The sequence below is a fragment of the Copadichromis virginalis genome, linkage group LG19, assembly GCF_057382275.1.
Source record: "Copadichromis virginalis isolate Kocher_CV1m ecotype Utaka linkage group LG19, C_Virginalis_male_GT1.1, whole genome shotgun sequence".
Lineage (NCBI taxonomy): Eukaryota > Metazoa > Chordata > Actinopteri > Cichliformes > Cichlidae > Copadichromis > Copadichromis virginalis.
The window spans coordinates 25948248-25975067 of record NC_140636.1 but is presented as its reverse complement, the minus strand read 5'-3'; the positions used below and the strand labels follow the sequence as shown (position 1 = coordinate 25975067).

General features: G+C 41.2%; 1 protein-coding gene across 3 annotated transcripts in view; it reads right to left on the bottom strand.

The window, feature by feature from the left end:
- plekhh1 (pleckstrin homology, MyTH4 and FERM domain containing H1) overlaps positions 1–26424 on the bottom strand; it is a 33517-nt gene extending 7093 nt beyond the window's left edge. Inside the window, exons 1-19 of one of the 3 annotated variants that reach the window (XM_085441050.1) lie at positions 26165–26424; positions 20966–21137; positions 11197–11259; positions 10588–10737; positions 10405–10488; positions 10210–10291; positions 9920–10102; positions 8299–8684; positions 7936–8121; positions 7626–7704; positions 3931–4022; positions 3651–3798; positions 3307–3443; positions 3081–3191; positions 2716–2802; positions 2190–2348; positions 950–1030; positions 679–858; positions 470–581 (exon numbers count right to left, since the gene is read on the bottom strand). In XM_085441050.1, the coding sequence (XP_085297176.1) occupies positions 470–581; positions 679–858; positions 950–1030; positions 2190–2348; positions 2716–2802; positions 3081–3191; positions 3307–3443; positions 3651–3798; positions 3931–4022; positions 7626–7704; positions 7936–8121; positions 8299–8684; positions 9920–10102; positions 10210–10291; positions 10405–10488; positions 10588–10737; positions 11197–11259; positions 20966–21109 (2464 nt within the window). In that variant the 5' untranslated portion in view covers positions 21110–21137; positions 26165–26424. Of the gene's footprint in view, positions 1–469; positions 582–678; positions 859–949; positions 1031–2189; positions 2349–2715; positions 2803–3080; positions 3192–3306; positions 3444–3650; positions 3799–3930; positions 4023–7625; positions 7705–7935; positions 8685–9919; positions 10103–10209; positions 10292–10404; positions 10489–10587; positions 10738–11196; positions 11260–20965; positions 21138–26164 lie in introns of all 3 variants that reach the window. The other 2 variants (XM_085441047.1, XM_085441049.1) reach the window with 2 other exon arrangements.
- Positions 26425–26820: the final 396 nt, after the last annotated feature.

Here is a 26820-nt window from a genome sequence, read left to right as displayed (position 1 = left end):
AATGACGTCACCTGATTGGCAGCCTATATAACCTGGCTTCCTTTCAAGACGGCTCTCTCTATTCCTTGAAGGCTGCTGCCTTTGAGGCACCCAACTTGATTTTCATTTACTTTGGTTTGATTGAGTTATAGTTCTCCCATTTTTATTCACCTTTTGTCAGATTATGATAATAAATTTGCTTAATGAAAATTGTTATTGTGTTGCTCTCTCTTCTTTTAATGTACTTGAGTGAGCCAGCCATAACAAGCGGGGGCTTGTCCAGGATAAAGTACAAACTTTTGTAACAAAGTAACCGCTGTTTTGGGTTACTAAAACACTATCTTACGAGCTAATGATAGTGACTATGCGATTATAACACCCTGGTGTTTTCCTGTTAATTATCTGCTGTCAATAATTAAAATCAAATAACAACATCAGAAAGGTTTGGATATGATTGAACTATTTTTGTTGAGAAATATGGATTTCTTACCAGGGTCTCCATCAGCATCAAGCAGTTTACCAATGAGCTGCTCATACTCTGTGCCTACTTTGAAGGCTGCATTGCTACAAGCTGCTACAGTCAGGTGATACAACCAGGTATCCTATGTAAAATAAAACATACTAATTAATATGAAAACAGAATTTTATTTCTTTTTTTGAATGAAAAACAACTCATTAACATATTTATTGTTGGACTACCTTCTCCTGTTTGGTGCCAATGAGCAGATATGTAGGACTCTGGTCTCTCGGTTGGACCACTAAGGTGTAGTGGGAGGAGAGAAAACCTCGAGAGCCTGCCTCATAGTCCTCATCTGAATCGCAGGAGCGATCTACTTCCTGAACTGATGCCTCCCGCATTTGCAGCTGACCCAGAGGAAGCTGAAAAAGAGAAAGGCAAATCAGCATCAGCTAGGGAGCACTAAAATAAGTCTTGTCATGTCAGGAGTAGAGAGATGTTTGTTTAATAGACCTTGTCCTCCTGGTTGCGATAGTAGTAGAAAACCTTTCCAACCAAAGAACACCACACTAGTTTTGAGTGGCCGTGTTTGACCTGAAAGCACAAGACAAAAAAATAAGCAAAGTTTCAGGACAAATCCAAAGTTACCAGGAAGTTACTCACTACAATGAATCTATGATATTAGAAAGCTTGTGAATTTCTAGACAGACTGAAATATGATCATTAGGAAATTTCTGCTTCTGTCCATCTGTTGGGAAGCCAGTGTGAAAATCACTTAAGAAGTAAAGTGCAAGCTAATTCCTGCCAAAAGAAAACAGCCCATCCACATACACGACTCCCCTGCTGCATTCATTCAGTGTCATATTAAACAGTGATGCAGCTGGAGATGATAATCACATGTCATTTTCCCGAGAAGGGGTTCTTTCAAAGCGTTTCTTGTATCTGAATGGAGCAATGATGTCACTGGAGGATGCCTTCCAGACAAAGCCAGCTGTGCTTCCCTCAGAAGGGGGTTATCGAGGTTAACTAAGCTCTGAGAGGAAGAACATCCCCAGCCTTATCTGTTATCATGTCACAACAGATCAAAGCCAACTCACAGGAAGGGAGTATGGTGTTGGTGAGAGGACAAGGGCTCCATCATCTTAGCTTGGGGTTGTCAGTCATCTGCCAGTAAGTCATCAAACACACACGCACGCGTCAGATGTTTAAGTGTTTTAATTTTAGCAAAACAAGCAGGCCTCAGTTAAGAAAAGGCAGGGGGAGACTAGAGGAAGGTGGAAGGAAAGAGGAAAGAAGCTCTGCAGTGTTCCAACAGCTCTAATCTTGTGGTGTTGTCCCAACATGAAGGAGTTCTTTTAAGAATCTGCTTTAAGAGTGCTCTATTCGATCCTCACTTAAAGAGTGCCCACTGTATTATGGATTATATCTGCCATGTTTTCCTGCATTGTCTTTAAAAGACAAAACGCTTCTAAAAGCCTATAAAAAATATATGTTTTTGAGTGTTATACAACTACCCCAACAAGCAGAACTTTAATATCATATCGAAATACTTTGCTTCCTACTTTGAGATTCGGATGACAAGATTGTTAAAGTTGTGATTGTCAGTGTGATCTTTGATATAACTTTTAGCACTGCACAAATCTGAATGCACTCTCACCAGAGGCCCACATATGATCACTGTGCAGTCTCTTATCCATCTTTATATTTTGTTTGGTTCACTAGAACTAAAAATGTTTAAATAATGACTTCTGACCTTCGTAAGCCAACCTCTCACAGAGGGCTTTGCAGTCGTCTCCATGGTAAGTGGGCTACTAGCCTGGACTTTGAGTATATTCTGCAGAACCCTGATCCACTCCTCCAGGATGTTGGGTGAATCCGCGGTCAGATAGAAGGTCTTCTTCTCTGTAATCAGCTGATTAGATGGAAAAGAGAAATATGGGAAAAATGCTAAGCCAAGCCAACTGAGACAGCAGCATCATGTCAGAAGAGATCAGAATCAGCTTATGAAGAGCCATGAAAACATTCCAGTCCGATGCTATACCTGATGTCATCTCAGGCCGCTTCTGTGGTATGCAGCAGTAAAGCTCTGTTGTTATTTAGTGCTATATTAAGCATGCTGTGTGTGAATGAGCATCCTAGTGCAAAGTCTGTCTCTTTTTTTCTTACAGTTTTAAAACTGTGGATTCTAACCAATAATTTAAATGCTTTGAGTAGTAGTGCCAATTTTGGGTATCCTATGTTTGGGATCTCTTACAGAAAAGCAGTGTGTTTGCACTCACTTGAAATGTCTGCGCTCCTTCTCCACGTACTATACAGCAGGAAGAGTTTAGCTCAATCTGACCCTGAGGTTTCCTGATCACGTCACTCTGAAAACACATGCGTAAAAACATCACAACTTCTGTCCAAGATTATACAGAAATACAACCAAAAAAACAAACAAACCCAAAAAACAAAGAATGCAGTGAGCACGAATGAACATTTTTGTTAAATTTAGATATAAAAGTTGTAAATAACGCATGCCTTTACTGCAGCCATCCTGTACTTAAACACACCAATCTTAGAAATATTTCTACAATGTTTTCCATGAAGGCTGAAAAACCTTAGAAGGAAGCAGACAGGCATGCTCGAAGCGAGACACACTCACAGGAGATTTGTAGTACAGGATCTCTCCATTCCTCAGGATGAACCAGCGGCGCTTCCAGGCTTTCACCTGACTGCCCATCTTGAGCAGATATCCAGACTTCTCCAGCATCTCCTACAGACATAAACAGCACAGGTAAAGTTATACTCAATAACTGTGACTGATTAATTGCTGGTATACTAGTGATTATCTTGATTAAAGAGTTTAAAGTGGAGGTGCCTCTACTCACAGGCCCAGTGCTCTCACAAGAGTAGGATGAGGTCCGCTGGACTTTATGCTCTGGTTCAGAGTAGTCACTGTCTAGGGAGTAGGCATCAGGAGGAATGGCATAATCGCTCTCTGAACTGATGGAGGACATGGACACACCTGGGGTACCAGAGAATCATGGGGAAAACAGAAGAAGACACAGAGGCAAGGTAACTTAAGGAGTGTTGGTAAAGGCCAACATTGCAATTAAATATTCATATTTTACAGAGAATAAAAGATTCAAGACTATTGCACTGTTGCAATGCAGTTTTTTGCATATATTGGTTTTTTTTCTGTGCCGTCTGCACTGTAATCCATAACAATCACCTCTCTTGACAGCTCTCGGGCTGCCAGGGACGCTTCCCTTCCTATCAGGGCTCAGAATGGAGGTTCGCACGCTGGCCAGAGAGCTGCTATCGTCCTCCGACCCAGAGTCATCATCTGGCAGAGGCACACTGCTGATCTGAGTGGCTTTCTACAGCACACAAAATAAAATAACACAGATGAAAGGTGGTGTTGTGCAACACATAGTGTGTTAGGCTGTATATTAGCATCCAAACTGGACAAAGTTAAGCAAATGTGAAAACGCAAAGAAAATTTCACTCACCCCTTTCAGTGTGGTGTATACTGGTACGCTGATATTCTTATAGATCAGCTGAGTGAATGGGCCTGCTGCTGGATACTGGGGTAAGTTGGATCCTGCAGCGTAAACATGTATTAAAGGACAAGGAACATTTTTAACAAGGTCTATGCTTATTTTAGGGTTATATGCCCCATAGACATGTTTGGAGTAGTGGTCTGTGTAGCACTGATTTCTAGCTCTGTTCCACTTATTAACTACATTAGAGATATGGCCAATGTGATGTCATCCAGTCAACAAAGTCGGCATGAGGATTTTAGCCACTGCTGCCTTTTTGTTTCAAACTGAATGCAACAAACAAAGTCAAACCCAAGGGACACTACACCCATGAGTTAGCCATAACCTAAAACATACCCTTGGTTTACCATCCTTTTTTACTCCAAACGGCCATAATTTACAAAATGGTAAATGGGCTGATTCTTATATAGCGCTTTTCTAATCTAAGCCCTTTATATAACTTGCCTTGTTCACATAAGCACTTATTTTTATGCTCTTTCCATGCAAGTCCTTTCTATCTAATGTTCACATGCATTCATACTCAGATGGATGCATCAGAGAGCAACTTGGGGTTAGTATCTTGCCCAATGATATTTGGCTTGCAGACTGGAGCAAACAGGGATTGAACCCCCAACCTTCTGATTAGTAGGTGACCTGCTCTACCTCCTGTCATGTTGTATTCAATTAGACACACTAGTAACTGAAACACTAAACTCAGATTCAGAAGGCTGAGTGGTTGTTTTCCCGTAAGCTTCTATACAGTCTGATCTGAGGAGCTGCCTCTCTCTGGCTATTAGAGTTTTAAGGCACTTTTCAGATGATAAACGGCCTATGGTTCAAAATAAAAAGTTCAAATCCACCGGCACTTTTACGAAGAGGTCTTTGAGTGAGAGAGAGAGCGGGGAAAACAGTGCATGTAACCAACTGCAGATCTGCTGCCCACCATGGGTTAAAGTGGGTTGGAATGATACAGAAATCCATTCTGGCACCTTCAGTTAATGAGTAACTAATTGGTGGTTTAAGTTCGTTTAATACAAAGTGGTTTCATCTGCAAATTGGTGGTCATTTTAGCTGATGCCACAGAGACATTTAAATCGCTACATGATTCCGCCATACACATTTATGACACGTGAACGTTTTCCATGCAGCTGTCTGCTAGCTAAGGATACAGTGTCTGTATTTTCCAGGAAGATGAAACATTAGTTGTGTGATAGCTTTACTGTCTGAAATAAAGAAAGATATATATAAAAAAAGAGAAAACACAAGAGGAAGATATTCTTTAAAAAGGTAAGAACTAAACAGCAAGTAACATTATGTAATCTGGAAATTTAAAGCTTATATCCAAGTAGCCATAATGGCTCATGTCACATGCGTGTATGGGTTGTAAAATATAGTTGAGCAGGAAACAACCTCGGAACCAGCAGGAGCACAGGTCAGCCAATCACAGCCTGTGTACAAAGAAAATCTACCGGAGCTCACAACAGAAATGATTATGTCATTTATTTCTAAGTGTCAAAAGACTTAAAAAAATGCACAATTATGAGTAGATTAACTGGGATTAAATAAACTATGATCAGAATACAGTATACAGTAGTGAGGACAGTGAGTAAAGTAAAAGGAAAAAACAGTAATCCAGTTTGCTAGTATCAAAAGAGTCTCCAACATTTTCCAGCAGTCCTTTGCTACAATCAAAATCGATTTTAGCCACATTAGCCATGACACAACCGAGTATCTTCCAATTGTTTGAGATTATTATTATTATTATTTTAAATTAATGATTCCTCTGGCTCGTCAGTTCTTTAGAAGAAAACAGTGCATGAAGACACTCCTGCAGCTTTTTCTCTCAACAGGTGATCCAGGAGTTTTTTTTTCTTCTTTCGCTCTTTAAGTGCCCTTTCTCACTGTCCCTCTTCCCCTCTGTTTTTTTCCATCATCTTTCTTTCTCCCTTTCCTATCCCCTAGTCATGTGTCTCCCGTCTGTAACAACTGAAAATAAAATAAAATAAATAATAACAACAAAGGTCGATCAAATGGACCAATACGGCAAGGCCGTGATGATCCACTTGGTAAAGTAAATCCATTGGGTATCCTCGTTGGCCTTCAGACAACAATTCTGACGGCTAAAGTACCAAATGGGACAGGCAAAAAAAATTAATAAATAAATCATTTTTTTCTGTTCTAACGACAACATCGGACTTCAGCATACTGCGTTACAGGCCGAGCAGGATCTGCTGTGACTTTGCCCCAGTGGGTGTGTCTTGCGCTCCCCTTGGCAGCTGACTCCAATCAGCAATGAGATCATATGGATAAACCCAGACAGTGGACAGCTACAGTGGCAGAGTGTCTTGGCTGTATACATCTGCTCAGTGGAGATAAAGATTTTTTGTTTGTGTATCATTAGACATTTTAACTTTATTCTAACTGTTGTTGTTCTCTTCCTTCACTTGATCATGATAGCAACTTGTCTCTTTTTGGTTAACTAATAATTACAGTAATAATAATAATAATAACAATGAAAATAATAATATTCAGCTTTGTTTTCCTCCTAACTTTGCTCCCTTGCCATCTTTGTTTCAATGCACTCTTACTTCCACACATCTGTGCTAGCTGTGTTAGCCTTCTGCAACTCCAAAGTTTGGTAACCTTCTGCAACACCAGCAAACGTCAAAGACGAATGAGCAGTGTTTTAAGGCCAGCATGTTTCTTGTCAACCAGAATCCATCTATTGCCCCTGACCAGGACTTTTAGCAAATCTAATAAAGCACATCAGTCATTGTCAGGGTGTTGATTAATATATGTATTTTAACTGTGCTTCATTTCACACTAAGAACATTTTTTAATGCATTTTACCATTTTAAAAGGTAAAAAGTACTCTACTATAAAGTAAGACAAGTCAGGACAAATCCATTTTTACACATTTTTCTATCCACTGAAAGGAAATTTTTAAATTATCTTCATGTAAAACAAAGTTTAAAAAAATTACTTCCCATGGTTTAATTGGGTGGATACCTGAATTTGCCTGCCACTGATGCAGTTTAAGAGAAAAACATGCCTGGAAGCTGAAAAAGCTGAGCAAGCAGCAACTTAATCCATAACAGTGATTTGGCAGTCAGCTGCATGTACATAGCAGTTACAAATTTCAATCGTCCAAGTGCTGTCAAACTTTAGCTCCTGCATCCTGACAAAATGGATGATGTTGCAGCAATAATTACACCCAGACCAAATCCTTTCATCGCAGCTGATTAAAAAGCAGCCTCTCTATATACCCCCCCCTCCAAGGCTCTAAATAAAGACAAGGTAGGGAGGGGGCAGTCCTCCTGGAGATCAGCCCACACCTGCACAGGTGTGTGGAGCCTCAGGCCAAAGGAAGTGACATCAAAAGCAGCAATGACAGATCCAAACAGACCCCGCTCAACCCACACATCAGCTTAAGCATCAGCTGAATGACATGCCTCTTCACAGTACTGACTCACTTCCCACAACAGAAGCACCACCACCCAAGCTGAAGACACAGATGCAGAACAATGAGCACAAACCCAATGTTATAGTGGAGAAAATCTTTTTTCTGGCATCCTGATTACAGACTTTAATTCCTTGTTATAGTATAACCGTTTTGATGACTGAGTGGATGACTAGCTTCTTGCTTCTGGGTGCAGGGGACTCACCTCGTCCAGGGCTTCTGCCTCCAAGACTGGCCTCTGACACTCTCATTCCTGACTTAGCCACAGCGTAGATCCGACTCTCCTGCAGAAAGCAACACAGTCAGAAATATTCATGATTATTCAACTTAAACATGACTACCACCTTCAAAGAGACAGATAGGTATTTTGGCACTTGGTAAATCTTTAAGGAAACAGCGTGACATACTGCAAAACATTAAGAAAATTAAGGTAATGCATGCATTAAAAAACAAACAAACACAACAAAAAACAAGAAGCATTCATATGTTGCATATTTAATACTTGTCTCTCATACCCACGAAGGGAATCGATGTAAAGGCGGTGTTGGCGGTTTGAGAACTTCCGGATCTAATCGGTCTAACTCTTCTGCAAGCCCCACAAATGAAACCCCATCCCGGGACAGCTCATCTGACGCTGGGCCCTCCACTACTCCATCCATGCTGTCTGGGAGCCCATCATCAATGTCGGTCTCTTCCACAACCTGAGAGAAAGGTGAAGAGGTGGTGCCTGCGCTCTTAAGAGTGGAGGAGGTGGAAGAAGGTGTCATAATGTCTATGTTAACATTGAGGTGGTGGAGTTTGTCCAGGCTGGGCTGAGGCTGGCTGTAGTGCTTCTTGACCAGCTGGATGCTGTCTCTGGGGGTGAGGGGAGTCCGTACCTTAGGTAGCGTCATGCTGGTGCCTGACTGGTTACCCAGTGGCTGGTGAGGTTTGGGAAAGGGATTGCTGGTGGAGGGGGAACGAGACAGCAGCACACTGTTGGGTGCCATTATAAAAGACGACTCTGGAGAACTTGATCCATGTGCCATCTCGTAGGCCGAAGATGAAGATGAAGAGGATGAGGACGAATGAAGGCACTGAGAGCGAAACTTGCTATTGAGCTCATCAGATGAGTTGTCTCTGTCAGAGGACCCTGCCTGACCCTCTGTAAGCTCTGGTGCACTGATGGAAACAGAAGTGTTGCTCCGACTCTGAGAGAGAAGATCATGAGTGAGGTCTCCGAGGCAAATCCCTTTACTGACTTGTTCAGGAGTCCTTTTCACATCTGAGGAAATACAAGAGTGTGATTAAATCTGAGACAGCCTATTAAAGAAGCGGAGAATGCTGATAAAAATGGTTTATTACATTTGTTTATCACAGAGTGCCACGCTTCAAGGAGCTAGACTTTCTTGTAATTTTTCAAAGTGGCCTTGAGCAATACTTTTCTGGGATTTCTGATGGTGTTTTAAAGGTTTTCTTGGGACACTGGATGCTTTTTCACTCATTATCATTCCAGTCCTGAAGAATGATTCATTGGCTTGTTAACTCACCTAACTCTGGCCTATGAATCATTCAAGCATAAAAAAAAGGCGCCTAACCCAAGGGATGAGCCAGTGATGTATCAACATGGAACAGACAACTTAGCAACACACCAATTTCTAATTGTATCCTTAGCCAATTTGTTACTGTCAGCCACTCACAAAAACACATAATTTCCACCAATTTCTTTAGCTGAATTGATGACATGCCAAAGATAACAGTTTGACAGGCATAAAACAGTATTTTTGCACCAACTAGGTCATTCCCAAATAGCCATTATCCAAAACTGCATATTTCAGCATCGTGTGCAGTGTGTGATTAAAAGAAATTGAGCAAACAACATGTGGAGAACAAAAGAAGAAGTGGTAGACCTAAATAAAATCTCCAGCAGATGAGCAGTATTTGAAAAGTTATGGATTGGCCTTGTCAGACCATCATCGTGTCAGCAACATCACTGAAGCAGTGTGGGATCCAGACTGAGAGCAAAACAAAAGGCAACAAACATCCAAAGAAGAGCTTTGGATGTCCTTCATGAAACCCGGAGAACTATTCCTGAAGGCTATTTAGCACATTAGAAGAAAGCTTGCCTAAGAGAGTTCAGCCTGTGTTGCAGAATAAAGGTGGTCATACCAAATACAGACTTTCAAGCTTGTTAGAATTGTAAACACTGTAGTTCCATTTGTGTTTCCATGTATTAATAAATCACTGGACCCATTTCCCTAGCATAATATAAAGAAATGAGGAGTGTCTCAAGACTTTTTCACAATATTTTATTCATATTATTTAAAAATTACTCTTTGATTTTTTTTTATATTGGACTAATAAGCAGCAATAAACATTTTGAATACCCATCTGAATTTGTAATGGTTTAAAATCAGCCTCAAGTTTCCCCCCATTGTTACTGGTTCTACCTGGTCATGCGATGTGCCCAGCTTGCATTCCTTCCCCATCCCAGCATAATACAAATTAAGGACAGCACACCTGCTGGTGGGGTCTTGATGTTTGAGCTGGCCCTGCGGGAACCTGTCTGTCTCCAGCTGTCATCTTGGGCAGGTGGTGTGCCAGGGCAGCTGGGAGGAAATAGGGGGCTGTTGGGCACCAGGTGTGTATCCATTACCGGGGAAGTGGCCGGGGATGCAGAGGATGTAGGTTTCTCTAAGAGGGCTAGAAAAGAAAGACAACGCCACTATATTTTGAAGTCTGAGATCTCAAGTGTTTCTCTACTTTGACTTTTATAGTTTATAGTCTCTAAACACCTGCACAGTACTCACATTGCAGTTTGTCTTGCAGCAACATTATCTGTTCTGTCTGCTTCAGGTTCGCCATTTTCAGCTGCTGGTTTTCTTGCTCCATCTGTAACTCAGCATATATGCGACATTAACCATAATTAACATTAAGTCAATGTACTACTACTACTAATAAACTATATAAACAAGTTATTAGGGATGCATCCATACATATGTTACCTCTCTTAGCTTAAAGGTGACCCAGTCTTTAATCTTGGCAGCCTTCTCCTCAATGACTTTTGCCTCCTGGGCTCTGACTAAGATCTATAAGCCAGAGAAAACAGGTTTTGTGGAATTTTTCAACATACACTTCATGAACATAAATGGACATTTCTGTTCTTTATCTGATGGCTCCAGACATACCTGTTTTTCCAGCTGCATCTCTAATCTCTTTATTACAGCATCTTTCTCTTGAACCTGATTGGTCAGCTCTTGATACTTTCTGTACAGCGAGCTCTCGGATTCATTGGTTTGTATGTTTGCAGACTTCAGCTTCTCTTCCATGACATGGATCTGAAATACATAATTAGAGGAGTGAATGCACACGCAGGGCCAAAAGACAGCTCAAATTTACGTGGTTGTTTAATTTTGATGGGCACTACACAAAGCCAAAAGAACAGTTTTCTAAGCTCTTAGGTATTTATCGGTTTTTAAAAACAAGAAAAAAGAAAAAGAAAAAAAGAGAAGAAATGGTGCCATTAAATTACCACTTGGGGAAAACACCTGGAGCAGACAGTAATGACAGCAAATTAGAGATTAAACCTGACACCAAAAGTGGCTGAGTATGTGTGATATCTATGAGGATTGTAATCCTAAAACCACACAATCCTTTTATTAAGTCCCATTAAAGGCTTACAAAAAAACTGTCAGGTCAGGCTGGATTTTCTTTTGCTGTAATAATATACAGACACCGTTCACCTACTAAAGATGAGTACAGTGAGTCAAGTATAAGCTGAAATGGTGCCCATCTACCTGTTTTTCAGCATGCTCAGCCCGCTGGTCAGCCTCGGTCACTCTCTGCTCCAGCTCCTGCATCTGAAGCACGGACAAAAGATGAGGTTAAAATGGTTTCTGACTTGGGTCAGCTGTCTCTGTTTGCCAAGGAAGTGGGTTGAAGGCTTGGGTGGTCAAGGGAAAATCCCAGGCTCTCACTAAGTTAAAGGTTGACTTCTTGCCCTCTGTGAAAAGTTATGTTTAATTTAAAGATTAAAAACCATCTACAGGTGCTATTAACACAGATCATACAGGCCTTGTTGTATGGATGTAACTCCAAGCTAGAAGTTTGCCTGGTATACAAGCAAACACCTGCAAGAGTGTGCAAAAGTAACACACTTAGTCCTTAATAATCACTACTACTACTGAAAAGACATTTAAAAGATGAATGTAGTGAGACATTTTTAACAGAGCAGCTATAATAGGAAAGCATTTTAATAGATGGGACATTTCAGAATTAGTAACAGGACAGTGAAAGTGGCAGAGAAAGTAAAATAAAGGGTAATGAGGATTCAACAAAGTCTGAGGACATCTAACAATGAATTACACCTTGAGCAAAAGGACATAGGCATACTGCAGTCATAGCTGAGAGGCCCTCAGACGAGGCTGAACATCTTTCACTCTACTACTTCTGGTCAAACACAAGTGTGATGGAATAATGCTAGGGTGTGTGCACAAGCTTGCGTCACCTTTTGTGCAAGCATGCATACTCATGCTTTCAAAGGCAAACACTGTCCATCCTGCAAGTATGCACACATCTGCAAGGACTGTCTCTCTCAAACACACACACATACAGAGAAGTGTTTGCACAGAATACACAGGACACCTTTTCTTACGAGGTCAGTGACCCTGCTGAAAGGAGAACAAACATACTAATGGATTCACTCTGCTTGAGAGATGCATTTGAATTCCTCTCGAAATTTTTGTTCCCCTTTTCTTTGTCTCTCTCAATCTTCCTTTATGCCTTCTCATCACCTCGACAAAGGCCCCCTGATTCCCAGAATCCAACATTCACAACATTTGAACACTTCCCCGCAGCCGGCTTAACACTCACTAAAGCCAGAGCACATCTGCAATGGGAGATGTGGGTGGAGACTGATGGTTAGTGGTTGGATGACTGCTCACCTCAAGGTCAAAAGCCTTCATCATGAGTCAAGCTCAACCCATACTTGTCTTTATTTAACAAAACGGAATCGGAAGAGGCTAAAAAGGACTTTAGGTAATGGCAAAGTACTGCAGAGGTCACAGTCTGGACTTCTCTGCCACACAGTTTTCACAGGTACAAAGAACCTTCGAAGGAACTCTACCTTGGGAAGTTCTGGGAAAATAGCACTTTTCTAAAAGGATAAGAACTCTGGGAGTGCTTAACATTTTTAACTGATTGAGTATTTGGAACATTTGATTTAGTTTTTGAAACATTGTTGCAGTTTATGCAGTTTGTCGATACTTCAACACAAGTTTCAGCAGAAAGCATGCAACACACGGACCAATGAAAAGGTTCAGATTGTATTAATTATTTACGCTTCTTCTTCCGGCTGGTTAGTTAAGGGGTTACCACAGTAGATCACCCGTCATCCCCCTTCTGTCATACTAACCATCTAAATGCCCATAAATTCATGGATCCTTCTTTCCATTTTTATTGTTTCCTCCAAATGTGTCTTCTCTCTCTTCACTGTCTTCAGCCAACAGTCGGACGGTTTCCACCAAGCCCAAGCCGGCCAACAACACAAGAGGCGGTCATTATTAACCTAACTCATATGAAATTCTTATTGATCATCTGCATGTTTGATTTGCCAAAGATTTTATGCCAGATGCCCTTCCTCGAGCAACCCTCCCTATTTATCCAGGCTTAGGACCAGCATTAGGAGCACACTGGCTTGTGCCTGAAGAAATGCCTCATCGTGTTTAGTGGACAGAAGGAGTTGGTTGTTTGATTGTGGGTCATGGGATTAAAGTAAAATCTAGCAAACAATCTTAATGTAAACCCTCCTGTGTGGTCTTTACAGAAAGTCAAATTGTACACATAAGGCGCTAGAACTACAGTCATAAATTAGTTTGATCAAAGTAATATGGAGTGACAATGATAAATGAACAGGAATGCTTTTGAATACAGTTTTTAAACAGTCTGTGCTGTTGCAGCGATAAAAATAAACCGAGTGCTTGGATTGATTTGATTAGTCAGTCTATATAATCAAATGGCTAAGCTGATGGCAACAAGCTGACCTTAAGCCTTGAGATATGGATACAGACAGTGTAATCTGGAACTGTTATTTAAGCTCTGGTTGTTTAGTTATGGAACAGTCCAACTGAGGCCTGAGTTGCTTAACAGGAGTGACACAATTATATTAGCTTTTCTGAATCAGTCAGCCCACAGTGCAACACATCACCTTGTGCTGCTGAGAATTCTTAAAATAGATAAGCTGGAAATTAAATTTTCCAGTTGTTTCTCTAAAGTTATTCTTTAGAGAAAGAACTAGTAAGCAGTTGATAAACTACACTGTTCCCAATCCTTTAAATCCACACTAATTTGACTAGCAATTACTGCCTTAGTGGCCAAAGATATGACCCCAGAAAAACACATCAGTGAGCCACACTTTTGCACTGGGTAGTTTATTTGGAGTCGGACCCACATACATGTCTTACTGTCATAAATACTCTATAGGGTAGCCAATCCATAACTGAAAATAGTCTCCAACAAATGCACCTCCCATTTGTGTAACGTAAAACTTGAGAACCCAGCTGTTTAACTCTTTTTAAAGGATATGCTGATAATAATGTTACCAGATTCATCCTTCAGTGTGTGTCTCTCACACACTCGCAGGCAAAACCTTGTAGGTAATTTTGTTTTAGGTTTATATTGACTGTGTCTTTCCCTCATGGGAATTCATGCGGGACTGATAACAGAGTGGTGGAGATAAAATGAAAGCAGGCAAGAGACAGCAGATCATCCATTTCCCAGGCAGCTAACAGATATGTCACAACTAAAGATCTGTTTGCTTTTGCTGCCAAAACCAAGTGACAGAAATCTGAGCCCACAGATTGTATTTCAAGCCAGCTGGCTTGATTATCTAAATCGGAGATTCTCCTCCATTCCCAACCCAGACTTGCCTCTACCAAAATCATTTTCATTCTGTTGCTTTAAAACATTTGCACTCATGTCAGTAAGATAGATCTATTGGGCTCAATAACTGCAAGAGGTTCTGTGGTGGCAAAACAAACCCAAAACATCACCCCTCCACCACCGTGCTTGACAGTTAGTATGAGATGTCTGTGCTGATATGCTGTGTTTATGGTGCTGCACATTATGACCAAAGATCTCCGTGGTCTTGGAGATGTACGGAATAAGGATGCATTTCATTTTTCACAGGACTGGATAACTGTGAAAATGTTTTTTACATGACTGTATTCTTTAAGGATCCCAAAATGTCATAGTTACAATTAATTTTCTTTTCTTTTATAATACTCATGGTTAACACTGATCACAAGGGCCACTACATTACATTACAGAGAAAACTGTAAAAGATAAACCGTCTAAAAACGGGTTTCACAGTAAAAGATTTGCCTACTGAGGCGTTCCACCTGCCTCCCAATGTTAAACATCAACTTTGCACAGTTGACAGCTAAACTCTCCCACTCAGTTATTAAATATTAAAACCGCTTTTTTCCCCTCAAAACAAGTTAAAGAAATAAAATACTGAGAAATGATGATAATAATACACGCATACATACGTGAGGTGAGCATTAGGCACCGGTTGCCATTATGCATTTCCTTATGTTTAAATTAACTTTTTACAATGAAACATGCATGGACATGGGGAAAAGAGGTAATTTTATCAGCAAGACAGACGATAAAATGTCAGAAGGTTTCATAGGCTACAAAGAAGTTAAACAGTCTTTATATCAAGTCCAGACTTTTACAGTTAAACTATTAAAAAGGCGGCTGATCCAAACAAGTCTCCTCATGAAAATAAATGTTTATGCACACCAGTGTGTACTTGGTGACCTCTCTGCAGCCCTCCTTGCTGACTGAGAACACTTGTCTAAGTCAGATAACAGCATTTTACTCCTGGGGCCATGTAAGGCTTATGGGAGAGATTAATTCAATTTGTCCAGCATCCAATTAGCCAAGTAATGAAAGGAAACCTAGAAGTGGGAAGGCCACCCAATTTAAAAATTCCTCTGAATGAGGTATAGCCAGGACTGCCTAATTAGATGTGAAACTCTAAACTTTCTGGATTTACCTCCTCAAAGCTCCAAATCCACCAACTCCCATTGAGGTTTCTGATTGAACTTTTCATCTAAAAGTCACCTCTTGTGAAGGGTCCCTCTGACTTCTAAAGTTTTCTTTTCTGTACAGAGTTAAAAAAAAAATGTATTTGTTAAAAATGCTGTGAATGGCAGGTCAGTTGTAACTAAATGTATTATTTTAGTCATTTCTAGGGAGGATTTTATTGCTTTGATCACTTCAGTCAGTGTGTTTAAATGAAGTTTGCTAGTTTTGTTTCCTTTAGATTACCGTTCATTTGTTAACATGTATGCCCTCCCTTCAAATTATTAACTTTGGCTTTTTGGTGGCTCCAAAAGCTGCATTTGCTATTTTAGAAACTCTTCAATTCTTATGGAGAAGTTTCTTTTTTTAGGCTAACTGCCAACCACCATAGGTTACACTTTCCCAGTCTACAGTTAAAACTCAAACAAATTCCTGAATGCAGTAATCTTCCTGTTACACTCCTCGCATAGCAAATGGGGCATCTCCTTCCCGCTTTCTTTTCTCCTTCACTCTCCGTCAGCCTCTCGAGATAAATGCCATGTCACAGGCAACCGCGTCAATTTTTTTTTTCATGTTTTTCCATACCAAAGTGGGTCAATGTGTAAAACACTCCTAACTTGGCAAGAGAGGAGATGAAGAGCGTGAAGCAGTCTTTCCAAACAGCAATAACATGACGGAATGGTAGTCACTCAGCACCCTCCCCCCTCAAGAAAGCTCAGAAAAAACACACTCAGCAGCACGGGACTCCACTTAAACCCAGCTCCGCACTGTGTGTTTGTGTTTGTCAGAGTTTACAGTGTGTGTATATGTTTATAACAGAGCGAGCGAAGGAGTAAGTGAGAGATTGATTAACCTTTTCACAGAAAAACGAATGTTTTAGCAGCATTGCCAAAAAGAACATTTAACAATGAATGTGTGGTTTTTATTGGACAGAAAATGAGAAAGAGAGTAATTAGTCACTTTTCAAAAAAATAAAAAGTTTGAACTCTCGTGTTTTAGAAATGAGAAACAAACAGTGAGAATATACAGTATAGCTCCCTCACACATGCACTCCAGGCCTGAGCTTTTCTAGTCATTACATGGCGCAGCTGCATGCATCTGACATTGAACTGATTTCACCCTTGCAGGCTCCAAGCACAAATTATGTCTGACCTTAAAGGTACAGTGTGTAATATCTCTGCTAGATGTCGGAGATTGGAGGTTACAGTCAACTTAATTCTGTTTTCTTACCCCTCCTAACTCAAGTGCATAATCCTAACAGTAGGACAGAAAACTCTGGCTGCTGTTTATCTGTGACAAGTGGGCGCTGTCAGTCTGCAGTTTACCTCAGCTGGTGTCCACTGTTATTTACTCTGGAGTAGATTGTAAACTTTATGAAAGGAGACGGTATACGAGTCGATGAGGCAACTTCTGTCGATGACAGTGAAACTCATGCGAGTTCTTGAACTTTTCTATCGGTAATCTCTGCTATTTTTGGTACAACACCTTTTGTCTGATTTCACCCAGCAAGAGCCAGTAACTACCTGAACTAGTGGTGGGTGGATCGATCCAAATATTGATTATATCAATACCAAGTCGGCATCGGTATTGGATCGATACTAGCCTGGTGAGATCGATTCTTTACTTTAAGTTCCGCTCTTGTTTGCAATGCTGTGGTTTCAGGAAAGACAAAGAAGCCTGGTCGCCGGACTCACTGCTGCTATGTCAGCACAGAACAGGCACACTTTGCTCCCCCTACCCCCTCTTGTGTTTAGCTGTTGCGCTGTCACGTGACGTGACTAAGGCTACGTCCACACTAATGCGTTTTCATTTGAAAACGCATCATTTTCTCTCTGTTTCGGCCTCCCGTCCACACCGAGACGGCGTTTTCCCCGAGTAAAAACGCGCTCTTGAAAAAGCATACAGTTCAAAACTGAGCTGTCCCGTCGCAGTGTGGACACTCAAAAACGCAGACTTTCAAAAACGATGATGCATTTTAGTCATGTGATGCAGTCATGTGACCAATTACACAGAGATAGCGCAGGGCATTATACAGCAGTTGTTTTGTTTGCTCTCAGACAGCCCTATTAAAGATTAATATCAGTCTGTACATGCTCCAGATAGCTTTTCTTCAAATTATTTAATTCTCACTCGCTTTGGTAACTTTGTACTTTTTGTGTTACTTGCAGCAACAACTCCACCTCATTGTTAGTCCATTTAAAAAACTCGGTGCTTTTCCTCGACCTTTTGCCGCGACGTTTCAAAGAGCCGGAAAGTAAATAAACGGCAGACAGAAATGAGGCAGGTAGAATCTTCTTGCGTTTCACGCATGCGCAGTACTAGAACGTAAGCATTTTCGTCCGTTTCAGTGTAGACGCACAACTCTGTGAAAACGACTGAAAACGCTAGTGTGGATGTGGAGTGTTTTCAGACGGAAACGCCGTTTTCAAATCTATCCGGGCTAGTGTGGACATAGTCTTAGACGCTTTGGGGGAGGGGTTAAGTTGTTTACATAATATTTATATTTTCACCAGTTGTTGTTTGTTGTTGTTGAGAATTTTAATTGTAATTTTTGTATTATAGTTTCTCAACAGTACTTGTTTGTTTTCATTTGTTTACTGGTTTGCATGCATCCACCTTATTTATTGAAAAGTATCGGTATCGGCGATACTGGCCTGTATTTACTTGGTATCGGATCGATACCAAAATATGCAGTATCACACACCACTACTGTGAACCGTTGCCAACCAATCAAGGAATACAGATTTTTCCCTAGCATGTCCAGTATTGATGTTTTGCAGACATGTGACCACTAACCATGTGACATTAACTTGTGGGCAATCATACTGACAATGTAGGGTCAAGTAAATAAAATCACAGACACCCAGGCCTAGAGTCTAATCTGCTAACCATGTGGCAACCACTAGTCGTGAGGGAAAAATTAATATTCTGACTGATTTTGAGTAGCTATGAGTAGTTCCTTCAGCAATCACAAGGAAAATGATTCCTAAAGCCCCAGCCTGCAGACCAATCAGTGACCTCCTGGCAACTGTCTCTTCAGAAACTTTTTCACACTTTTTCATGTTTTAATATCACTGAGTTACTAGGTAGTGAGTATTTGCAATGCGGTGAATACGATGTGAAATTAAACCATGGCAGTCTGTATCAACCAAAGCAATCACTCAGAGGTTTTTGGTTCAGCGTCTTCTTTATGGTTTCATCCGACAAAAGCCAGCAACATCCAGGAAGTAGTGTCAATAGGTCGGGGAACACAAATCTTTCCGTAGCAGCCTGTGGTTGTATTACATCCGATATGGTGGACAACTTTCACATAACGTGCACAGTACTTGATACCAATACCCAGGAAAATCCTTGATACCATAGGGAAAGAAATTAAGAGGTTGCTTTATAAAGAGCTAAGCAATATAAACAATAACATCAGTAACAATATTGTGTTTAAGTTAGATTACTGTAGTTCATTTGCAATTTAACAGTAACATACAAGATGAACTCGGTTGCGCTCAATATTAATTTTATCTCTTTATAAGCTTATTGGTGCAGCCATCCACAACAATTACAGGGTTATGTCTGGACTGTAAACGTACTGCTGACTGACTGACCGAACCACTCCACAAATCTGGAAGTGCAAATGATAAAGCAAGTGAACACTGTGGCAAATAAAAGTACCTGAAAGCTATTCCGAACTCAAAACCCGTCCATATGTAAATCAGATCAACACAAAAATTGATTTCTGCTGCTAAACTCATGCTTTCCTCTAATCCAAACATTTCCAGTTTTACCAACAAATCTTAAGCAGAAAGCTGAATCTCCTGATGACAGCTGATTACTTTCCAAAGTGTCTGGTAGACAGGCTTTACAACAGCCACAGTTTTACAAGCATTTGGCCAGCGATTGGCGGTTATTTCCCCAGCTTGAGGGTAAGCACCAGAAGTGAGTTAAACGGTAAATATTCCTTTTGGCTTAAACTGCAGCCAACCTCTGATGACACACAATGAGTGGACCGAGTGTTTACCAAATAAGCTGGATAAGCTCATCTGTCTTCCCTCGCACTCATAAACATACAGTCATCCAAACCTGTATTTCTAACTGAGTCACGTGCTTTAATAGTTTCCTCATGCACAAAACACTTTAAACACACTGCCAGATCACAAGAAGAAGAAGGTGATGAAGCAATGTGATCTGAGTGTTTGTTCAGAACATCTAGCGGCATGTCTAATTTTGCAGATCAAAGTAGCATGATAAGTTTAAATCAAATTTCCATAATATTATGGTTCAAAAAGCCAAAAGCAGTTCATACTAAACTATTCGTGCCACATCACTGCTATATTAGGCTCAAACTTTAAAACTCAGGCTTTAAAACTCAGTCCTTACCAAAAAAAATGGTTCTGAGGCTTGTAAACCAATATTTTATGATAAATTTACCACGTTTTTGTTTGACAGATTTCTTGGTAGCACAGTCAGGCATCTATCTACCAACCTCCAACTCTACCACCTGAGCCACAGCCGCACACATGTTTAACCTTGTACAAAAACTAATAAGACAGGATTTGAGCTCCACTACATGACAGCTATAACTGTGTCACTTTGACTGAATAAGGATCAGATTATAAAGGCCCCATAAGAGCTTGACTGGTGTTGAAATGGGAATCATTCTTGTGTATTAAGGAATTTACACTTGGTGATAAGTAACTGCACACTCCTCTAAAAACTTAGAGTATAATGCCGTCTAGAACTATTGGCCTGTTCAGTACTGTCAACTCCTTGTATGCATTTCTAGCCTACTTGTTTGCCATCATTTTTTAATTTATCAGCAACAGCATAACCACCCCAATGGAAGGACTCATAGATGTGATCAAAATCAAGGAGATTGCAAAAAACTTTCGGAATGGATATGAGGGTCAAATATGTTTTGATAATGCTCCATGCACAACCATGAACGCTGACAACAATGTAGCCATTTATGTAGGTCACATTTTAGACTCTACAGAGAATCACGTCTGAACTCTAAATCAGTCTCGTGTTAACCGCTACACCATGGAGCCACTTAAACTTCTTTTGGCTGCTCCATTATTTGCATAGTCACCTCATTGTAGACACACTTCCTGACGCCACTCTTCCAGGGGTTTTGCATCTCTTCCCAGTCCCAAAACCATTCACATGCAATCGAAATGTCTTAACCAATACACCATGGAGTACTAATTAAGCTCTCAATTACACTTTTAACAAAATGAAATGAACAAATTAGCATTTGCACTAAGTTCTAAAGCAACATTACCATATTTCTATGTTACTGTAGTATAACTCTGAACCTGTAAGAGTTGGAAAATTGTGCCAATAACTGTTAAACGTCCCAAATGTCAATACAGTTCTAGTGTCTTTTAAAGAGGGAGTAGTAAATGAGTGAATAAGAGAATGATTTGGGGATTTTGGGCAGAGTTTCTATGTGTAACTACTACCCATGATGCTTTTCACTCTCACCTTCTCTGCCAGCAGCTCTCGGATTTTCCCTGCCTGGAGCCGGAACCTCAGCAGCTGCATTTCAAGAGCGATACAGCGTTTCTGCCAATCCACACTGGCCGCTCCAGCGGCTCCTGCCCCGCTGCTCTCCAACACGTCAGCCATGGCGAGAATTCAGGGCTCTTCCTCTGGACTGAAATACAGAAAACACAAATCTGCTTGTAAACTTTGGGCCTGCATGGTTTGACTTTAATAGTTATGAATGGGCTGCACAAACTTGAAAATTTGCAAATTTGATCAAAGACTGAAAATGACATCCCTGAGCAGGAGGTTAAAAAAAAAAAAAATCATCCTGGAAAGGCATTTCCCTACGAGGCTCAGCTTCTGTTTTCATTTACAGCACAAAACCTTTGCTGACCACACTTCCCATGATTCACTGACGAAACGTGAGTAAGGAAAATACTAACGATGAATCCACAATGACACAAGTTTAATGAAAGCTTCCTCTTACTTTCTGTGTTGCTTTGTGACACATAAAAAGAAACCTACATGCAAACACAAGTGTTAGGCACATAAATAAACATTGTAGAGAGATCACCACAGGATTATTTTTTATTTGCCTTTCCTATTGGAGTGGAGGGCCCACTCCTGAAGAAATTCTATGACTCTGTTGTGGCTTCTGCTATCTTTTATGGCGTGGTCTGCTGGGGCGGCAGCATCTCTGCTGGGGACAGGAAGAGACTGAACAGGGTGATCCGAAGGGCCAGATCTGTTCTAGGATGCCCTCTGGACCCAGTGGAGGTGGTGAGTGACAGGAGAATGGCGGCTAAGCTGTCATCCCTGATGGACAACATCTCCCACCCCATGCAGCAGACTGTGACAGCACTGAGCAGCTCCTTCAGTGGGAGACTGCGGCACCCACGGTGTGGGACGGAGAGATTTCGCAGGTCTTTCCTCCCCACTGCTGTCAGACTCCATAATAAAGACTTTAACTGATCAAGCACACACATCCATACATATGCAATAATACTAAGTGCAATAATCCTTTCTGTCATCGTTGTATTTTTACTCAGTTGTATATAGTATTTGTATTCTATTTTTATCTTATTGTATATTTATTTTATTCTACTGTATATTTTTATTCTATTTTATTCTACTGTATATAGTATTTTATTTTATTCTATTCTGTACAGCTGTGTACTGTATTTATTCTTATTGTATTCTAATTTTTGCCTCATAACTTTTGCACTGTCCACTTCCTGCTGTGACAAAACAAATTTCCCACGTGTGGGACTAATAAAGGTTATCTTATCTTATTCTTTCTTAGTCTCTGCACATGCCCACACACACTGAACAAAACCTCAGCAGGGAGACTTTTTGTCAGTGGGGGAGCCGGTTCATGTGTACTGGCTCTCAGGTCTGCCAGCCACAAAGCAGGTCAGTGCTCTGCTTTTTAGCCAAATTACCTACTAACCCAATCCCCTGCCCTCCCCCCTATGCAATCCCTTCTTAATTACAAGGAAGGAGCAAAACGGGATCCTGTGCAGCACAATAGTGTCTTTCTGCATGACAGTCCCATCACAGCTAAAAAGGAGGGGGCACCAGCTTGCTGCAGCAAAGAAAGGAGGAAAGAATGTGTGACAGTGAATGGACCGAGCTCTGAATGTGGGAAACTGGGGCGCTTAAGTTGTTTTTACCTGAGGACGATTGACTGGTGGCTTTTTTTCCCTCGACAAGATACTCATTTAAAAAGGTTAAAGGCCTGCTGTGTGAACATCCCGAAATAAAAGTAGTTCTAATGATCAGCTTTGAGGTTGTGTGCCTAATGTGCAGGTTTGTGTGAACATTTGCACATCAAAATGAAAACAAATGAAGCTCAAGGAAGTTATAAAAGCTGAGTTTTCAGACAGAAAGACATCCAGTCTCAAAGTGCAGGCAGACACCATCAGCAGAACAGCAGACGTTCAAAGTCCGGCAACTATAACTGCAACATGGCGCTCCCTACAATTAGCATGCTCGTAAATACAGGCCTAGAAAACAAATTACAGAAGTCATGCGAGTGGAGGTTTTACCAGCCAACCGCTGTGCCCAGCCTGGACAGTCAAGGTCCATCTACCAAGAGTTCCCCTGTGTCTCTGTCTCTCTCTGGGGCAAACTGGAGGGTATGAAGGTCATGCAAAGCCAGACGCCATTGTGGGTAAGAGGTTGGATCCCTTGGCTTGAATAAGCCCTTCTGGGTCATACTGTGCAGAACAGGGAAAGACAACGCCAGATGCTCCTCCAGGAGCTAAAACAGCTGGGTGTAAACAAGCCATTTGCTTGTTAAACACTCTCAGCACTGCTATGCTAATTCTCCCTGAACCAATTCCTTTAGTGCTCTTTGCTTGTTGGAGACATTAAAGGTTGTTAAAGCTAAGGGCAACCTGTGCCAGGATCCCAGTTGAATAATCAGCAAGTGTAAAGTTAAACTTGCTCAAGGTGAGGAGGGAAGGCAAATAAAGATTACAGAAATGTTTTCTGCTCACTTCCTCAGAGTGCATGCAGATAAAAATCAACCCCACAACACCAGCTTGTCAAGAATTAGTTTATTCTCAAGGTGTGTGGGAGCAATACAGCCCAACGTGAATTAAACTGGAGTCATTTTATCCTTTTCAAGTATAGCCCTCAATCATGGGATGGTTTACAGCAATGCAGAAGGCAATTTTCCACTGAGTCTAGTGTTAAATATGATCTGATAAATACTATTCTCTACTCAAGTATCGTCTCTTGTGCTGGAAACATTCAGGTGGTAGGGGTAGAAAGAAAGAAAGTCAAGACAACAAAAACAAGCTTTCCAGGATCTGCACGGTAGATCCATGTTTGGTAACACTTGGGCCACCCAGAGCGGACTGTGTGGGGAGATGCATGCGAGGGATGTAGCGCAGAACGGCGAGTGCTCTCCTGGCAGCAGATAGATGTGAAGGCCCTGGGAGCTTCTCTACTTCCATCTAGCTGCAAGAACTTGCACACAGCCACAGCCAGAGCAAACACTGGGAAAGACGTCTGGATGGAAACGCCACCGCAACGATCCCAGCAGGATAGTTTCTACGCCTGCCATAGGAGACGACCGCTTCCCACTGACAGTTATACTGCAGTATTCCTCAAACTGAGTGAGATTTGGTATTCAGTAAGGAGAGGTTTTATTCATAATCACAGATTGAAATAAAGGAATTTGTGTGGACAGCGTGTGAATGCACCTTTGCCATTCTGCGCACAAAAAAAAAAAGGAGTCTCAAGTCGGTCCTTTCGTTGACATGAACCTCTTTAATCACCACGTATTCAAACACACACTCCGCGGTCAGTCGTAACTCTTCAGCGCTTGCTTACCAGAGCACAGGCAGGCGCAGATGGAGATACACAGAGGACTAGATTGGAAACAGACACATGTGCGTGCACACGACTGACACACTGCTGAGCATGCAGCTGTGGTGATGTAAGTGATTAGGTGGTTCAGTCATATCATCCCCACCAGACATTTCAAATCCCCGATGTTGTTGTCTCCACAGAGGTCCAACTTGGCTTCCCTGCGTTTTGGCATGTACCCCCACTTTGAAAAAGACTCCCATGAGACAGCACAGCAGCGTGTGCGTAAATCTGGGTCAGTCACAGCAGATTTGTGTCAGCGTGGCAGATCCCTCTGTGCATGAGAGCTGACACAGAAAACCTATCCGAGAGCACGAGGAGTCAAGTGTGGGTGTTTTAAATATTGCCTTATCGTCTCCTCGGTGGCCTCATGTGTTTAACAAAGGGGGACCACTGTTGACTCCCATCTGGTCAGGTAGGCCTCACACTTTATATTTTTTTTAAGAATCAGTGCCTCACTGTTTATTAACCTTTGACCCGATTCATGATAGAAACATAGAAAAACAACATCATTTGCTGTTGTTTTTATAGTTATACTCAAAGGGTAACTTTACAATTCTAAAATTACACATTTAAACCACTGCAGAGCCTTGTGGATGTTTTTAGGCTATTTTTAAAATCTCAACTACACCTCACCTTTATCCTCCCCAGTTATCTTATCTGTCTTGTCTTACTCACCTCTCCTCCAACACCTCTCACTTTCCATCCTCCTCCCTTCTTTCCTCCACATCCTCTCCTCCTCTTCCTAACCTTTGCCAGCAAGAAAACCTGCAGCTCTCTCCCAGCCCAGGTTAATGACAGGCCTCAGCAAACTGACCACACTCATTATCAGTCTCGGGCTTAAATACAGGCCCTGACATTCCTCTGCACTGAGGTGTAAACATCTACCTCTGCAACTCTTCTGTCCTTTGCACACACTTTTAAGTCCTGGCTTCTGCAGTTATCGCTGCAGGGCATAGAAAGCCTTTGCTTTTGACATAAAATCCAAGAGTTATAGCAGGAGACACGCTTAAACACACTGTGTGGAACGGAATATGAATATATATATATATATATATATATATATATATATATATATATATATATATATATATATATATATATATATATATACACACACACACACACACACACACACACACACACACACACACACACACACACATACATACATATATATACATACATACATACATACATACATATACATATATATACATATATACATATACATATACACATACATATACATACATATATATATATATATATCTCGGGTCTATATATCAGCCTGAGAATGTGTTAAATCACAGCAATAGCCCCTGCCGGAGAAGTCAGTTTGATCTGGAGCAGCAATGTGAGCCTTTACGATTTCCCCACATGTTAAAAAAGATGATGGGATTTTTAAAAAAAGAAAAGCTGCGCACTTTACTCTAAGGTCATGCAAACCCAATGCAACAGATGTTATTTCCTTCTTACTTCACATGCAGACATCGCAGTTTTAATATACGCATTTAGAGCTAACCCAAGGGCGAGACATTATACGAAAAAAGGTCCACAAGGAACAGGTGTGTGCACAGCTCAGCAGCACAGCATCAACCGTAAAGCGTAGGTCTGCAGAAACAAAAAAAAAAAGTTAACCGAGCCATCAGGAACCTCTCAAAATACACAGGCGTCTTTTGTCCCCAGCAGCCTCCTGCACGCGACTTTATTTAATTTTGCACGATCATAAAATTCCGCGAGTGACTGAAGATATAAATGAAATAGATCACTTAATGTCATGTGCTTTTAAAACGGACCACTGTAAGGCTTCTTTACCTTGTGACTTCGTTGTTTATGCCCACCTCTCAGTCGAGTCTCTCCTCTCACGGACACCTTCCCCGGCAACTCGTCGCAACTCGGCTCATAACGTCTCCGTCACCGCGTCGACTTCCACTCGCTTCTCTCATTCATTTCTTTGCTTTCATGTCTTGTGTCGGTCCGTCCCGGTGCCGTCCTTCGTTTTCCTTCGGAGCGCAGCGACTTCAGTGCAACTCACTCACAGCTCCATTCAACAGACTCATCCCATTTTCCTTTAAAGGGCCGAATGCGGGATCAAATTTCTCCAGGAGTCAGGCCCCCCTCTTGTGCGCAGAAGCTGCTCAGGATATTGCATTAAGGCAGACTTGGGTTTTCCCTTTAGGATGTAAACAAAGAGCAGTGAATATTACTTTGCTGAAGAAGAAGAAAATCCCTATAGTCTATAAACCCGAGGAGAGATGAAACAGCTTCATGTTTTAAGGCCAAGGATGTTGTAAAAATGGGGCGACAGGAGATGTCAGGTCACCCCAATTTTTATTTAGAATACATCATCAAAAAATCTTAAGAAAGTTTTACAGTAGTTCATTATTAGTTCTTTTAGATTTTCAGTCTGAACCATAGTGGTTGGTCTACTGCTGATAAATTTCAAGCATTGGCAAAAAGCATGCCTGCCT